This window comes from Phocoena phocoena, chromosome 2, assembly GCF_963924675.1.
Source record: "Phocoena phocoena chromosome 2, mPhoPho1.1, whole genome shotgun sequence".
Taxonomy (NCBI): domain Eukaryota; kingdom Metazoa; phylum Chordata; class Mammalia; order Artiodactyla; family Phocoenidae; genus Phocoena; species Phocoena phocoena.
In genome coordinates, this window is record NC_089220.1 from 28,537,383 (window position 1) to 28,554,207 (window position 16,825).

Genomic DNA, 16,825 nt, shown 5'->3' on the forward strand with positions numbered 1-16,825 from the left:
ATGATGAGAGGCAGACAGAAGTAGTCGAAAATATTTTGGATTAAGTGTCAAAGTATCAGTGTGTTGCTTCAGGTACTAAGCAGTACTGTGATCTTAGTCACGTCTGCTCTCCAGACCTTGGTTTTGAAACCTAGTATAAAAGAGTTTTAACAGATTATCTTTATGGCAGCATTTCCAGAGTAATCTCACGAGACAGCAGTGTACCTGTATGAGTGCGTGGCAAAGAATGGGAATTAGAAAGTAGAGGGGAGGGAATTCCCTGGCAGTCCAGTGGTTAGGACTTTCACTGCTCTGGCCCAGGTTCAGTCCCTGGTAGGGGAACTAAAATCCCCCAAGCCACTCGGCATGCCAAAAAAAAAAAAAAGAAAGAAAGAAAAAAGAAAGTAGAGGGGGGAAAAAATGAAGGGAACTTTCTGTTAAGAAAGAGGCAGCAGGGACCTCTCTGGTGGCGCACTGGTTAAGAATCCACCTGCCAATGCAGGGCACACGGGTTTGAGCGCTGGTCTGGGAGGATCCCACGTGCCGCAGAGCAACTAAGCCCATGCACCACAACTACTGAAGTAGGCTCTGAGCCTGCGCTCTAGAGCCCATGAGTCACAAATACTGAGCCTGCGCACCACAACTACTGAAGCCCACATGCCACAACTACTGAAGACTGCGCACCTAGAGCTCATGCTCCGCAACAAGAGAAGCCACCGCAATGAGAAGCCCGCGCACCGCAACGAAGAGTAGCCCCTGCTCGCCACAACTAGAGAAAGCCCATGGGCAGCAACGAAGACCCAACACAGCCAAAAAATAAATTAATTCATTTTAAAAATACTTAAAAAAAAAAAAAGGCAGCAGAGAGAGGGTATTTGAAATAAGCCAGGTTAAAAGGCTGTGTTCCCTGATCCCACTCTCCCTGCTAACCAAACTTCCTTCACAAATCTGACAGATACATTTTGGAGCTATGGTTTCTCTAAATTTAATGTGTATAAAAACCTCTGAGAGCTTGTTAAAATGCAGATCTCTAGGCTTCACTTGCAGCCCACTGAATCAATATTCTAGAGCGTGGGACACAAGAATCTGCATTTTAACGAACTCCTCAGGTGATCTTGATGCAGAAGGTCCTTTAACTGTATCTAACAAGCACTGTCACAGAAGTTGACTGTCCCCTCTTGGGCCCTTCCTCAGAACTTCAGAATCTGTGGGTGTAGATCAGAGTGTATTACTTGTCTAAAACTCTCAGAAGATGGGACTTCCCTGGTGGTCCAGTGGATAAGACTCCACACTCCCAATGCAGGGGGCCCGGGTTCCATCCTTGGTCAGGGAACTAGATCCCGCATGCCGCAACTAAGAAGTCCATGTGCCGCAACTAAAACCCCGAGTGCTGCAACTAAGAAGATCCCACATGCTGTGATGAAGACCCTGCGTGGCGCAACTAAGACCCGGCGCAGCCCAAATAAATTAAATAAATAAATAATTAAAAAAAAAAAAAACTCTCAAGATACTGTGCTAAGGTTTATAGGCTTTCCTTCTGTGGCAGTTTCCACTGCTTTAGTGACAGAAGGAAAGAAACAAGATATTTCTCCTTTCAGCATGCATTATTTAGCCCACTTCAACTATTTCTGCAGAATAAAGGCAACAGACGAGGGGGTGAGGGTTGGGGACTGGAAAGGTGAACAGAAGAGTGGAACTAAATTTGGGACCTCTGAGATAGCATCCATTTTGAGTCTGGATTTTTATATCAGGTGTTAACTGGACACATGTGGCATAAACCTTCGAGCCCCACTCCTGCCTGTCTAGCCAAGTTCCTAGAAATGCAAGAGATAATCTGGTGGTTGCTGCTTACCGGATTACAGGGCCTGATCTGCAGTTATGCCAGGTTTGAATAACTGTAGGATGCAATTTATTCAATTTCTCACGCTGTCAGTGCACAAAAGCACCTGGAACCTGCCACTCTGCTTTTGCTTCTTGAGGGCTATTTGTTGGGAGGGAACCCTGCCTCAATGTTAGTCCAAGTAACATTTAAGTTTGGATAATATGGAGCTTCCAAACTCTGTAGGTCTTTTCTTCCCTCTCTTAATTGCCTAGGGCCCCAGTATTCCTAAACTTTTCCCTAAGTGCCCAGTGCATCTACCTGTGGGGCCCCAGAGACTTGCCTTCTAAGGACAATACTCCAGGCTCTAAATCAATAACAATTCCTCACAGTTATGTAATACTTTGCAGCTTGCAGAGAACTTTCATACACGTTCCCTAATTTTGAGCTTCATATCAACACTAAATTAGAACAGGTATCAGACTCTATTTTCAGGTTGGCAAACTAAGGCAAACCAGGGATATTAAATCATTTAAACATGGCTGGGAAGTGCAGAACCTGGCCTGACACTTGTTTTCTGACTCTAAGTCCGTCCAGGACAGACCTCTTTTGACCAAACCTTAGAACATTTTGTCCTGTCCCAATTCCTTTACAAAAACATATCTATCATGTGTTTCATCCTTTTTCAACAAGCCATTATCTTAGATGATGATAACTATTCCTTGAGAATTTATAATAACTGATAATGATAACATGGTATTCTTTCTGTGATGACAGCATTGTAACCAAAGATTCTGTATGTCACAGGCTAAAGGGCATATATCTGGGGACATCCCAAATCATTCCATATAGGTAGTCATCTTAGGGTAAAACCAGTCCTCATTCTGTTTTTCAAGTGTTTAGGCTCAAAATGCCCCCTGACTTAGGAGCAAGATACTGACACACTGATATGTTAAGAATAAGATGTTCTATTAGGCAATACACAAGGCAGGAGAACACTAATATTGTGTTCATCTCGCAGTTCATTTTCAACCAGTGAGAGTAGACACTGTTTAAAGAAAAACAGCACCTTGTGACCACCCTCTAGCCTTGCCCTAATTTTTTTACTCTGACTTTTAAAATACTCAGTGCCCGGTGGCCATGTTGCCTTCGTGACTGTGAAGAGATGGAACAACTAAATTTAACCTTATGTGCAAAAATTCCTGGAGGGACATCACATTAATCATTTAATGTGAGTTAGGTCATTAATTCTGGCCTAGTGACATCTAGGTAAAAGCTGACCCTTAACAAAAAGACACACCAAGAGGACAGATTTAATACACAGAAGACAATGGAATAAATCAAGCCCTAAAAAGAGAAGGTACTGTGCTGGGTGTTGTGAAAGAGAGAAGAGTCAGATCCAGGCTAAGGGGTACCCTGTGCACAGGGCAGGAAAGGCAGGAGTTGGCACTAAGCACAACAGAATAATGGTCTCACCTTCATGCTTGGGGCAGAGGTGGGGGGGGCAGTGTCACCTGCCCCTGGGAATGGCAAGGCCAACAAAATGAGTGGTAGGGAGCCAAAGCCAGTGTGGCACAGAAGTTAAGTGCTCTGGGGTGGAATCTGGCAGCTGACTTTGAAGCCTGACTCTGCTACTTATGGCCTATGTGATCTGAAGTAATTTACCTACCTCTCTGAGCCTCAGCTTCTTCCCACAGGCAATAAAGACCATAATATCATCCCAGTGTAAAGCCCTTAGCAAAGTACTCATAATTGTCAATTATCATTATTAGGCCAAGGAAGTGCTTCGGAAGTAAAAATTTTTAAAAAGCACTAGCTCTAGGCAATTGTTCTCTACAGTGTTTTCCATGCTAGCTAAAATGTGGAAACAACTTGCCTGATAATTAAGAGCTAAGGTGATTTCCCTATTTGATAAAATATTCTGTAGCTGTAAAACATTTTAACAATGAAGCCTATGTAACAATATGGAAGAGTACTGGGTGACTCTGAAGGACAGCAGACTGGAGACATGGTCCTCACGGTGCAGTTAAGGAACCAAATATTTAACGATGTGAGGTGTCACAGGGTTAAAAGTTAAAATAACTGGAATGGACTAGGAGTGATTTGTAAATCTGTGTATGACAGGGAGGCCTGGATAGGTCAAGAAAGAGTTACGGAGTAGGCAGGAATTGAGCTGGGCCTGGAAGAATGGACAGAATTTGTGTCAAGTATGGAAGAAAGGCTTCACATGGCACAGAAGGAAGATCTACTTGTGGAGGGAAGAACACTCGGAGAAGAGCTAGGAGTGTCGAGAGGAGAGGTTACATGTCAGGACAAGGTCATAAACTGGGGTCATACTCAGGGAGAACCCTTGAATGCCAGGCTGAGTTGTCTGAACTTTACGCTGTAAGTTCTTTGAACAGGGAGAAAGCAACTTTTGGGGAAAAACTGGAAACCTGGGATACTGCTGAAAAGCAGTAATCCCTCATAAGGAGATGAGGGTCTGAGCTTTGGGACAAATGTGAGAACTGGAAGCAAAGGTCTGAACAAGGACCATTTCAAATGTTGCAGCATTTCTTTCTTTTGTCTTTCTAATTCCCATGGCTTCCCCCCTCCCCTACCTGTTCTCCAAGTTCTTTTCTTACTGACTGCTATGGGCTACCAATTTCTACTGACCTAGAGCTCTCACCAGTTCTTCCCATCCCCTTAACAGGTGCCTGGTCATGCCTCCAGGTCCTCCTCTGGACCAGGCAGTGTGGAAGGAAGCATTTGCTGGGAAACAATGACTAAGACCGAGAAGGGAAAGACCTTTCTCTCCCAGCATTTCCGTCAGTCACTCCCCCCACGGCTGGGATGGGGCATGATTTTCTCCTACTTAAAACCAAGAAACAAGGAGGAGTGCGCCTCCGTTTCCAGTGTGCCTCCAGTCTTCCACTCCAGCCCGCAGCACTGTGCAAACCTCAAGAACCAATATTTGAAACTGGCAGCTGCAAACCTCACCTTTTCTCGGGAGGTGGTGCAGCAACGAGGGCTGGCCAGCATTCCTTACAGCCAAAACAGCTTTGACCATCTCTATGATGCAGACGGCATCATCCAGCCTCCCCAAGTCAGGAAGCCCCGAGCTGAGAAGCCCGTCAGCTTCAAGTTCCTGGATTTTTCAGGTCCCTCGACAAGGGTTACCTCCCAGGCTATGAAGACGGAAAGCTCTGCCAATCTTAAGAAGCTGAAGAAATCAAAGCCAGCAAGCGCAGTCCAGGAAGCATCTGGTCCTCTCAATCTTCATCCAAGCAGGGAGCTAGACGTGCTGGATCTGTCACTTTCTCCAGATGTGAACCTGGAGGAGAGGGAAACCTGGCTTACCCCTTCTGAGAAGGAGGCCAGAGCATGGCAGGCTGTCGTGCTGGAAAAGCTTAACAAGCGCACTGCCCGATGGATCCAGAACAAGTGTCCTCTGAGGCCTGGGGTGTCCCCCAGTAAGTGGCAGAGCTTCTTGCACCAGCAATACGACTGGAGCCACATCCGGGATGAACTCACTTCCTCCAGCGACCTGGAGCTCTTGAAACAGCTGGAGGAAGAAGAGACAGCAGAATTTGAGGATCGAAGTGTCCTTCTGCCCACCCAGGAGGAAAAGAAGCCAGAGCTGCTGCTTCCTGTCTATTATAGGTAGACTGGCTGGGGCCTCGGGCACGCCTTTGAGAATCCCTGGCTCCCCTTCAAGGACTCCTGGGTGGCCTCACACTCCTTATTTCAGAATACACTCTCACATTAACCTCTTGTGTTCTCCACCACCAACCTGCTAAGATTTCCACAAAGTAAGGTTTCGCAACCTCAGCACTCCTGAGATTGGATAATTCTTTGTTGTGGGGCTGGTCCTGTGCACTGCAGGATGTTTAGCAGCAGCCTACTGCATGCCAGTAGCACTCTCCAGGTGTGACAACCACAGATGTCTCCAGACACTGACACATGTCCCTTTGAGGGACAAAGCTGCTCCCAGCTGAGAACCACTGCCTTTAAAGGAATGCGTTCTCAGCCTTACCTAGCAGACTGAGCCATTCTGCTGTTCCAGGTACTATCCAGGTGCTCCTAGAAACGAATCCATGGTGGGAGTGAGGAAGGCAGAGACCTCATGAAGTTTGGTCCTGCCTCAGTCTGAATAAGGAGCCAGTGTGTCAACTGACTCGAAAACTGACTGGCAGCAGGATGGAGAACTAAACAAGCTTAGAAAAGAGGATTACTGCACCTTTCTCACATTGCTTCCTTTTCATTTATAACTGGAAGGAAGACTGGAGCTATAACATCCCTGATTCCTAAAAGTGAACTAAAGTGGAAACATTTATTTATTCATCTATTGGACAAATATAAATTGCATTGCCACCACTTTCCAGGCACTCTGCAAAGTGCTGGGAATACAATGTATATGAAACCGACACGGACCTATCCTTTAAAGAGCTTACAGTCTGTCCACTAAATAACCACACACATAATAGGTAGAGTGAGGTAATGTAGGAGGCAGGTTCCCTTCCCCAAGTCCATGCACCCTCTAAGGGCACCAGTTTTAAAGCTACCTGTCCCCCCTTTTCTCCCCATGTCACTCATTCCAAGATTGCCCAATTACTTGCCGCAAGTGCAGACAGTTGAAAGCATGCCTGGCATCAGTAAGACTGCTGAGGACATCGATGGAAAGGGGAGCGTCTGCCAGCCCCCAAGGCAGAGCCACTTCCGACAGGTGAATCCCCGAGCTGGAAAGTTTGCTTACTCCACAGACAACACCTTTGAACAGGAGATTTACTTTGGTAATGGAACTGGGGCCCTGTAGTGGGGGCCTAGGGGGACATGGAGCAGGGAGGTGGAAGGTAGCTGGGGGATAAAACAGTCATGGGTGTGGATGAGAGGCCCTGGATGAACCAAGTGTTCATGTTGACACCTCCTGGTTACTAGCACGTGAGGTTTTTTTTGGGTTTGTGGGGTGGAGGCCGGGGACGGGGGCAGGTATCTGATAGGAAGGAAACTCTTCTTCCTCTTTCCCCTCTCTCTATCCCTTTATGTTTACTAAAGAGGTAGTGGAGGTAGGATTGCAAAGTAAGCAAGATTCAGCTTTGGGAACAACCTACCTCTTCTCTGTTCTCCCTTCTCTCACTGAGATAATTCCCCCAATGAGGTGCTATGTTGGAAAAAACAACCACAGGCTCTAGAGATCTGAGCTTAAATCCTGGCTTAGCCCCTTCCTACTAACCTTCAGCAAATTATATAAGCTGTCCGAGCCTTACATACCTTATTTGTAAAACAATATTAACAAAAATGCACTTTAAGTAGACAAGAAATATAGTGCTTCTTGCCCAATACCCATGAATGTCCACTACCTTCCCCTTCCGTCCTGCTATCCTTTAGATGCCTGGGCTTCCAGGGTACACAATCTAGGATTGCACGTTCCAAGCTGTTTATTCTTCCCTACCCCCATCTTGTTCCGAAACTGCTTTCAACTGAAAGTCTTCTTAAAATGTTTAACAAAATTATTCAGACAAAGGTATTTATGATTGATAAGAGATGAATTAGGTAACCCTTCATTAGTATCTAGCTTTTCATAGGGGACAATGCCTGTAAGTTAGGTTCTGACTTGGCTTCCAGGCTTTTATGAGGCCACCAGGTCATACTTCCAAGCAACAGTCACCTTCAAGGGATGCCCTCAGAGCATGGTAGTCATGAGTCCTAGAGGCTTTAGAGTAGGGCGAAAGGAAACTCGGTTGATCCTGGTGACCAAAAACCCAGGAAGAGAGGAAGGAGGCGGGTTCTAGGGACTCATTATTTATCTGTTCACAGATAAAGTCCAGATCATCCACCAGATTGGTGCAAAGAGAGACCAGATTTTCCTGGAAAACCTCCATCGATACAACAAGCAGCTATCTAAGGTCTTCCCTGAAACCCCAGAAAGGTGGACTTCCCAGCCAGTTCCTGAACCATGTAAGCACGAAGCTGATAATGGGGGTAAAGGTGGATGTAGGGTTAGTTCTTTAAGGCCCCTGTTTCATAGGCTGGGACACCACCAGCATCTAGGGGAGTCCCTTCCTACTAACTGAAAATCATCTCATAAAATTATAAAATAGTTGGGGCTTCCCTGGTGGTGCAGTGGTTGGGAGTCCGCCTGCCGATGCAGGGGACGCGGGTTCGTGCCCTGGTCCGGGAGGATCCCACGTGCCGCGGAGTGGCTGGGCCCGTGAGCCATGGCCGCTGGGCCTGCGCGTCCGGAGCCTGTGCTCCGCGAGGGGAGAGGCCACAACAGTGAGAGGCCCCCGTATCCAAAAAAAAAAAAAATTATAAAATAGTAATTGTAACAGGAAAAGCCTTTGTGGCCCATACAGCTGAAATGAGACGGAACTTAGTTGTAACCAAGTGGTTTAGGGCCGGTAATTCCTAATAAGACAGATCCCACCTTAATGCTTCCAAAGGAAGTACATCAAACCCCTGATCTAGCACTCTGCCCTTTTTCCTTGGGCTGGCTCTACCCTCCCACTCCATTCTCAGGCCCATACCTGCTTCAGGCCCTAGAATCAACCTGTGTTTCAAATTTCTGTTTCATGAGTACATCATCCTTCATTCTGTAAGTTAGGTTAGGTAGAGGGAAACGAGTTAACCAAGAAATAAACTTATGAAACAAAAAGTGCCCATGCTCGGGCTTCCCTGGTGGCGCAGTGGTTGAGAGTCCGCCTGCCGATGCAGGGGACACGGGTTCGTGCCCCGGTCCGGGAAGATCCCACATGCCGCGAAGCGGCTGGGCCCGTGAGCCATGGCTGCTGAGCCTGCACGTCCGGAGCCTGTGCTCTGCAACGGGAGAGGCCACAACAGTGAGAGGCCCGTGTACCGCAAAAAAAAAAAGTGCCCATCCTCCAGAGACTACGTTTCCATTCCCCATGACTCTTTTTTTTGCAATGTCACCGTTCAGATGGGCTCACTGGTGTGCAGAAACTAGCAGCAGTAGTGAACCATTCTTTTTCCCACCAGCCCCAAACCTCTGTCTCTAGTGCTGCCTGGCTCTAGAGGCAATAGCCACTAGAGCAGAGGAGGTGCTAATGATGGCAGATGTGGGCAGCTTCCACCAAACTCACACAGCCTCCTCCTTTGTTGAGGGCTATGATTATAAAGCAGTGAAGAAAGCATGTAGCAAAGCCTTGGGTTGGGTCTTAGCAAGTCACCTCCCAGGGCTTCAGCTGCCTCATTAAAACGGAGACACTAATCATTCCTATAGCAAGGCACTCGTAAACACTTAGCAGCTTATAGCACCATTCCTCCTCCCAAATTAAAAATATCAAAAAGAAAACTTAATAAATTAGGAATTAATGGCCAATTACATTCTACTTTAAATGGCAATATATCAAATATTGAATTTTATGAGCAAATGTTGTTACATATAAACATATTTATATTCCTAAAGATTTATTAAACTTATAAAAAGGCTTATATGTATCTCAACTTTTCTTCCCCAAATTTCTCTGCCCCATCATCATGGCTTTATCATGTTTGTAGTCAGGACTTGTCATAACTCCCTATGGGACTTGTACTCAGTTTCCTACATAATCACAGGAAAGTTGGCTCTTGATAGTTTTGTTTTGCCTTAGTGCCAGGAATAGGAATGTGATGCTGGCTGGGAACACACGCTTAGGGCAGTGGGCAGAATACCTCATACTGCTGCCCCGCACAGCTTGCAGGCCTGTGAAAGGGGCCATGCGCTGGACAGCTCTGCCCATACCGGCCAAGGATCTGCTGGTGCAGGTGGGTGAGGAGGACATGCCCATGAAGACCAGGAGACTGAAGAAGCAGGCAGAGTCACTGAAGGAGAACGTGACTTGGGAACTGGTGGTCCTGCGGAGGATGCTACAGGAATGGAAGATGGCCTGGGCTCTCAGTGAGTGAAGGGGGTGGGGCGGGCGGGGGTCCTGACATATCAGCATGTTATTTGTGAAGGAGGAGGTTCTCACCTTGGACTAGTGTTTCTCAATCTTTGAAAATCCATCCCTCTCTTGTGAGACATAAAACTCTGGTTGCCTCATCAAGGTTAGACTAGAAAAGAGCTTTTCACACAATGACAGTTGCATTTATCTAGATACTTTTTGCATGGGCAGGTTTTACATCAGTAATTTGTGGAAACTCACTATGCTGAGAACTCTTCACAGGCAGAGACCCTATCTTTACTGACCTCTGAAACTTTACACTCAATAAGTGATGCGTGAAAGAAAGGGTGAAATGTGCTGCCCAAACAATGGAAATGCAGTGATCAAAAGAAACTTCAGTTGGCTATGGTATATACAAACCTTTTCCAAAATTCATTTGTAAATTTGGGATTATCGTATATTTACTTTGCCTTCAGCGATATGGGAATAGAACGCTGAGCGCCTGGGACAGAGGAAGGGCCCAGCAAGGAGTGTTGAAAGCTGCAAGATTTGAGGACTCAAGGGCTGCTGGCTTTCAGAACATGAAAAACTAGTTTAGTTAGTGCAGGAAAAAGAGAGGTGATCCATCACATAAACTGGTCCAGGTAAACAAAAAAAGAGTTGAAAAAAAGATTCTGAGTAAAAGCTACCAGTGGGGAGCACCTACAGGTGGTGGGAGCACCGAAATAAAAGCTCCAAAGCTATAAAGAGAGCAGTTAGCAATAAAAGGAAGAAGCCCTTGAAAGCCAGATGGAAGAGCCCTAGAAGTCAAGGAAACCTAATGATAACCACAACCATAACATGTGAGCCCTTTATTATCTTGCAGGCATTTTGCTAAACACTTTGTCCAGTTAACTCATTTAACACTCAACGTAACTCAATACAATGGGTTCCAGCATTATTCTCATCTTACAAATGAGAAATCTCAAGCCCAGTGAGGTTAAGTAACTTGTCCAAGGTCACATAGCTAGTAATTGCGATTCCAAACCAGATATGTCTGATGACAAAGTCCCCTTAACCGCTATGTTTTATTGTACCAACTATTTACCAGGTGATAACAATAAAGAGTTATTTAAGTCAAAAAAAAAAAAAAGAATATAGGATGGGATTAGGAGCTTTGTTTGGGAACTACCTAAGAGGGTACTTGGATCGTAAGAGAAATAACTTCCCTCAGGACAGGACTCCATCTCTGGAGCCCTTTATTCTTCTGAGCTGTTCTGCTTGAATTGTCCTAGGGGAAGGGGACTTCTTGTCACTTGCCTGCAGCACAATATCTAGCCCTAACCAGGTGGTTCTCTTCTAATTTTCCTCCTCATGGTACAGTCATCGAGTGGCACCATAAGACAATAGAGAGCCTGCTGCAGAGCTTGGTGGACATCCATGATGACATCCGCATCCAAGCCATCATCACTTGTGCCACAGCTGCTTTAGAACGGCCCCGTATTGCCATCAGCCAGGGGGACTCAGGTGAGAGCCAGAACTGGACTGCTTGAGAATATAAGCAATTCGCAGAGCCATAGAAATTTTGAACTGGCAGAGACCCTGAAGCTTATCTGAGATCATTTCACAAAATGGAAACCAAGACCCAGAGACTGGCCCGAATATACACAACTTATCAGCAATAGAGATGAATTTAAAATTCCTGACTTCTAGTCTAGTGCTTTTTGCACGAATTTCATCACCCTTTGATGCTCAGTAGCTTACAAGTAAGTTCACATTGTTCTACCTTGAGAGATCCCATTCATAATACCCAAAAAGTATGTGTATGTGTGTGTGAAGGCACACACTTTTCTCCCGACTCCATTTTAGCGCTTCTTTTGACAGCACATCTCAAACTCAACATGTCCCATCCCATACTGAACTCATCACCCTCTCCATAGACCCCTCCCCACGTTCCACATCGCAATTGGCATCCCCACAATCCATGCAGTTTCTGAGCTAGGACCCTGGGAGTCATCCTGGATAAAATCTTTCTTCTTCCCACAACCAATTGACCAATAAATTCTACAGATTCTGCTTCCTAAACATTTTTTTTATTACGAAAGAAATATAAAGTGTCATTATCAGTCAACACAGAGGAGTATAAAAAGAGGTGGGACTTCCCTGGTGGCTCAGTGGTTAAGAACCTGCCTGCCAGTGCAGGAGACACGGGTTAGATCCCTGGTCCAGGAAGATCCCACATGCCACAGAGGAACTAAGCCCCTGCACCACAAATACTGAGCCTGCGCTCTAGAGTCCGCAAGCCACAATTACTGAGCCCACGCAACTACTGGAGCCCGTACGCCTAGAGCCCCTGCTCCACAACAAGAGAAGCCACCGCAATGAGAAGCCCGCGCACTGCAACAAAGAGTAGCCCCCGCTCACCACAACTAGAGAAAGCCCGCACGCAGCAAAGACCCAGTGCAGACAAAAAAATTTTTAAAAAAAGAGGTGATTACCTTCCCCCAACTCACTTCCCAGTCCCAATCCCACCCCCATGCCATTCCCCAGGGTAACCAATGTTTAGTTTGGCATTCCGCCATTTTTCCTATGCTTTTACAAACATATGCCAACATACATGTGAGCTTTTCTATTTATTACAAAAATGAGTGTTGAATTTTACCAGCCATTTTCTAATGGATCTTTCTTTTACTACTCCACTGGGTTTGATTTGTTAATATTTTAGAATGTACTACATTTGTAAGTGAAATCGGTAGTTTTGTGTTTATTTATACTATCTCTATCAAGTTTTAGTTTTTACTAGCCTTGTAAAATGAATTAAGGACTTGGCCATTTTCCCCAATGGTCTGTAATCTTTTGAAAAAGAAATGTCAATAGTTTTTTCTTTGCTAGCAATAAGCAGTTAAAAAGGAAAATTTCCCATCTACAAGAGCCAGAACTGTAATCTACCAAGGAGCTGGCTTAACAAGACACAGGACCCAGATGACAGAAACTATAAAATGCTGCTGAAAGGACATAAAACCAACTCTTACTAACCTCCAAGTGCCCTCTCAGATACCACCTTTTGTGAGAAGCCTGGGCTGATACTTCTTCCTTCTCTGCTGATGGTAGCATCCTTTTTAAAAAAAAAATTTATTTATTTTTTATTTTTGGCTGCGCTGGGTCTTCATTGCTGCATGAGGTCTTTCTCTAGATGCAGCAAGCGGGGGCTACTCTTTGCTGCGGTGCGCAGGCTTCTCGTTGCGGTGGCTTCTCTTGTGGAGCATGGGCTCTAGGTGCATGGGCTTCAGTAGTTGCAGCGTGTGGGCTCAGTAGTCGTGGCACAGGGGCTTAGTTGCTCCACGGCATGTGGGATCTTCCCGGACAAGGGATTGAACCTGTGTCCCCTGCACTGGCAGGCAGATTCTTAACCACTGTGCCACCAGGGAAGTCCGGTAGCATCCTGATATTATTCTGCCCTAGCATTTATCGTTCTGTCATAATTGTCTGTTTACTTTTCTGCCATCTCTACCAAACAAGGAACTTCTTAGAGGTGGGAACTAATTTTATCTCTACAAAGTTGTCAGGTTTTTAAAGTTTCATTTCACTTATTTCCTGTCTTCTGAGTTCCAGATATGGGCATTTTAACTCCAGGTTTTCAAACTTGCTGCTCCCTCTGCTGGGAAACTCTACCTCTCCCTCTTTACCTGATTAACTTCTATACATGCCCTTCAATTTTCAGCTAAGGTATCACTTCCTCTGAGGAGTCTTCCCTGCCCCACCACCCAGACTTGGTTTGATGTCCCTGCTAATATGCTTCCACATGTACACATTCTTTATTTTAAATGCTTATTTCCTTGGGTATTAAATGGGATGATGTGTGTTAGTGCCTGGCACATAGAGAAAACCTTCAGTAGGTGGCAAGAGATATCATCTTATCCCCAAATCTTCCACATACATTAGAGAATACCTTTGTCATTCCCTTTCATGGGATCCCCTTCCTGGGTGTCTAGATTCTTTTTTTTTTTCTTTTTTGCGGTACGCAGGCCTCTCACTGCTGTGGCTGCGCAGGCTCAGCAGCCATGGCTCACGGGCCCAGCCGCTCTGCGGCATGTGGGATCTTCCCGGACCGGGGCACGAACCCGTGTCCCCTGCATCGGCAGGCGGACGCTCAACCAGTGCGCCACCAGGGAAGACCCTGGGTGTCTAAATTTTGATTTGTCTTATTTCCTCCCCACAACTTTCCAAAGAAAATTATCTTACTCGTTATTTCTTGAAATAATTGACTTCTATCTGTTCCCCTGAAATGCACATATTTCCACCTAGCCCATTCTTAACAGATGGCACAGTGACCCACAGTAGTAGCAAAAAGGACAGATCAGAAATTCTAAAACCTTAGCTATAGAACTAGCTCTGCCACATCTTGGGAAGTCAGTTAACCTCTCTGAACTTCAAATTCCTTATCTATAAAATGAAACTAGTTGTGGACAAAAGGTTAACAAAACACTTTCCCCTCTTACTTGAGAAATGAGCTTTAGTTAAATGCCTGCCTGTTGTCCCAATAACCTGATAAGGATAGGAACTATCTTTGTAGGCAACATTGCTTATGATAAAAATGAACACTGACTGATAATTACATCTGGACTGGGAAGAACTGTAAAGTGAAATACACACACCTGAAGGAGGCACCATCCTTTGGGCTCCCATGAATGCTGTAACTTGTCAAAGCATGCCCTTTGAGGACCTTGGAATTATATCTATGGAGTTGTTCTATAAAAGAGATAATAACTGCGGTGGAACATAAGACACATACCTGGGGATCGATTCCATGCTCCTGAGCTGTCCCCCGAAGGCTCCATGGAATGCTAGACAAACCACCTCAAGAACTCTTACCAAAAGGAATGCCTGATAATGTCCTGTTGGCAAACTATGCTTCCATCCTATTTCCTTCCAAAGATTAGTGCCATGCGTGGCCTATGATAGTCTTGTGAGGCTGTGTAGTTAAACCTGAAAGGACTCCTGCAATACACATATTTCAGGTGAGCTCTGCAGTCATACCTGCCTTGCCTACTTCAATGAGGGTTAGAAGACTGAATGAGATAATGAATATGAAACACTATATAAGCAGCAAAGCACTACCTAAATATATTTGCTATTATTATTAAAAATACAAAAACATATAAATAGGTTGATTTTCATCACTAAAACTAATGGTGATGGTCACCATAGCCTAGCTGGAAACATTCTCCTTTGGCTTGAATACAGCTCTGTAGAGGCCAGATGATAAAGGATTGGGAACAGGAATACCCAGCACAAAAGTCAGCCTTAAAATCCTGCCCATTGTAGGGGCTCTGCTAAACTCTAATTATATTAAGAAGCAGTAAGCACCTGCGACTGAGACTGAGGTTGGCCACCACGTGACTACAGGAAAAAGCTCTGTTTCAGAGAAGAGCAAAGGGGCTAGCTAGCACCCTCTTACTGGCTTTCTTTTGATCACAGACAAGGAAACCGTCAAAGCTCCATCTATCCAGGACTTGCCAGAGGTTCTACAGGCCCCCCTAAAGGCTGCTCTTTGTGACAAGAACGCCAATGTGCGGATGGCAGCAGCAGTATGCCAATATGCCATACAGTCACATAATCTTCTTGCCCGGGAAATCATGCAGACTGCCCTTTTGAAGGGTGAGTAACTCCTTGTTACTTCTGACCTGGAAATATGGGGTAAAGAGAGGACAGCTCACCATCAGCTTTTCCTAATCCTTTCCTCTCCACCATCATGCTCTATGATGTCTACTGTATTGGGCCTGGGATTCCATTAGATACTCAGAGATTTGTTCTTCCCAGGTACTTTACAAAATAGGTACACTGCCACCTAGTGGTACCTGGGCTAAACGTTTCATAGGTGCGTTTGAACAAAAACCATGTCCCCTTTCATAAACCAGATTTTCAATCGAAAAGATAATGTAATATTAAAGAATACATTCTAAAATTTTTTTAAATCACCACTTGAACACATCTTGCTTCCATTTTTGCACATTAAATTACAGGCATTGTCCACAAGCATTGCTGGAGTAACACAAGCAAAAAGGTTCTGTCAGATGATAGGCCCAAGGTGCCCAAATGCTGTCTGAAAGATGTACCTGCTCCTTGCGTGGCGGCAGGGGTGGAGGACAACTGGCTGACCAGTTTGGCCTTCGGCACGGAGATACTCAACAATTTAATTCATCTGTCTTAAAAAAACCTCCACTACAGACTTCCCAATCTCTAGTGAGAGGGACAACTGTGTCTCTCACCCAGGCTGGAAGTGCCTTCCTGCTGTTACCTAACAAAAACATATTAGGATTTGACTTTTCAGGTTAAGATTTTCAGTCTATATTTAGAACCTTGATACAATCCATTTAAATGTGATTTAAATAAGGGATTGAATTTCGAGACAGGGGGCAGAGGGAAGTGAGATATCAGGCAGGTAGCAGCCTTGTGTACCAACCCAAAGGCTGCTCTCTGTGGGGAGAACAGATCGCCATTCTGGACTCCTTTTTCACCCCACTGTGGCAGGTAATAGCGTGGACAGCTGGGCTGCAGCTCAGTGCCTGGCTCTGGAAGGTGCTGCCACTTACCCCGTGATTACGAGGATCCTCCATCAGCTGTTTAACAAGAAGAATGAGGACACTGAGCAACAGTCTTGCATGCTCCTGAGCCATCTAAGTGCGAAGACAGTATGTGTCCATTACAGGGTCAGAGGAAGAAACCGAGTTTGGGGGGAACAATTGGGTCTTTGAGGTCGGTGCATGTAAGGAACTGAAAATGCAGGTGGTTGGGTAGGGATAATCTCAAGCACAGGTAAAACCGGACTAAGTGTGGGTGAACCGGCGTGTACACAAGGAAGAGTGACAACAGCTAGCTGAGAAAGGTGAGAAAAGTAGGCTGCAGATGGTTTCTAACTGTGTAGGCAAGAAAAGTTGTGATATGCAGAATTTGCTTCTGCTAGAAGTTTACCACTGAAAACTACACAGACCTACAATTCTGTTTACTTCCAGTAGAAATGTGAAACTCACAGATTGAGGCATATACAAATCATTTTAGGGGGAAAGATAGTTAAATTAAGAAGAGAATGTCCCAGGAATTTTCTGTTCAGATTACTAAATCTGTATATTGTTCCCTGATTTGTTCCCCAGAAATCAGTTGGCTTGGATGGAAGAGTGCCCCATTG

General features: G+C 45.3%; 1 protein-coding gene across 1 annotated transcript in view; it reads left to right on the forward strand.

Annotated features, from left to right (window-relative positions):
• Positions 1–4,496: 4,496 nt before the first annotated feature.
• HEATR4 (HEAT repeat containing 4) overlaps positions 4,497–16,825 on the forward strand; it is a 35,182-nt gene continuing 22,853 nt past the window's right edge. Inside the window, exons 1-7 of the mRNA XM_065872454.1 lie at positions 4,497–5,440; positions 6,380–6,570; positions 7,595–7,735; positions 9,471–9,674; positions 11,023–11,166; positions 15,118–15,297; positions 16,171–16,331. Coding sequence (XP_065728526.1) covers positions 4,560–5,440; positions 6,380–6,570; positions 7,595–7,735; positions 9,471–9,674; positions 11,023–11,166; positions 15,118–15,297; positions 16,171–16,331 — 1,902 coding nt within the window. The 5' untranslated portion in view covers positions 4,497–4,559. The remainder of the gene's footprint in view (positions 5,441–6,379; positions 6,571–7,594; positions 7,736–9,470; positions 9,675–11,022; positions 11,167–15,117; positions 15,298–16,170; positions 16,332–16,825) is intronic.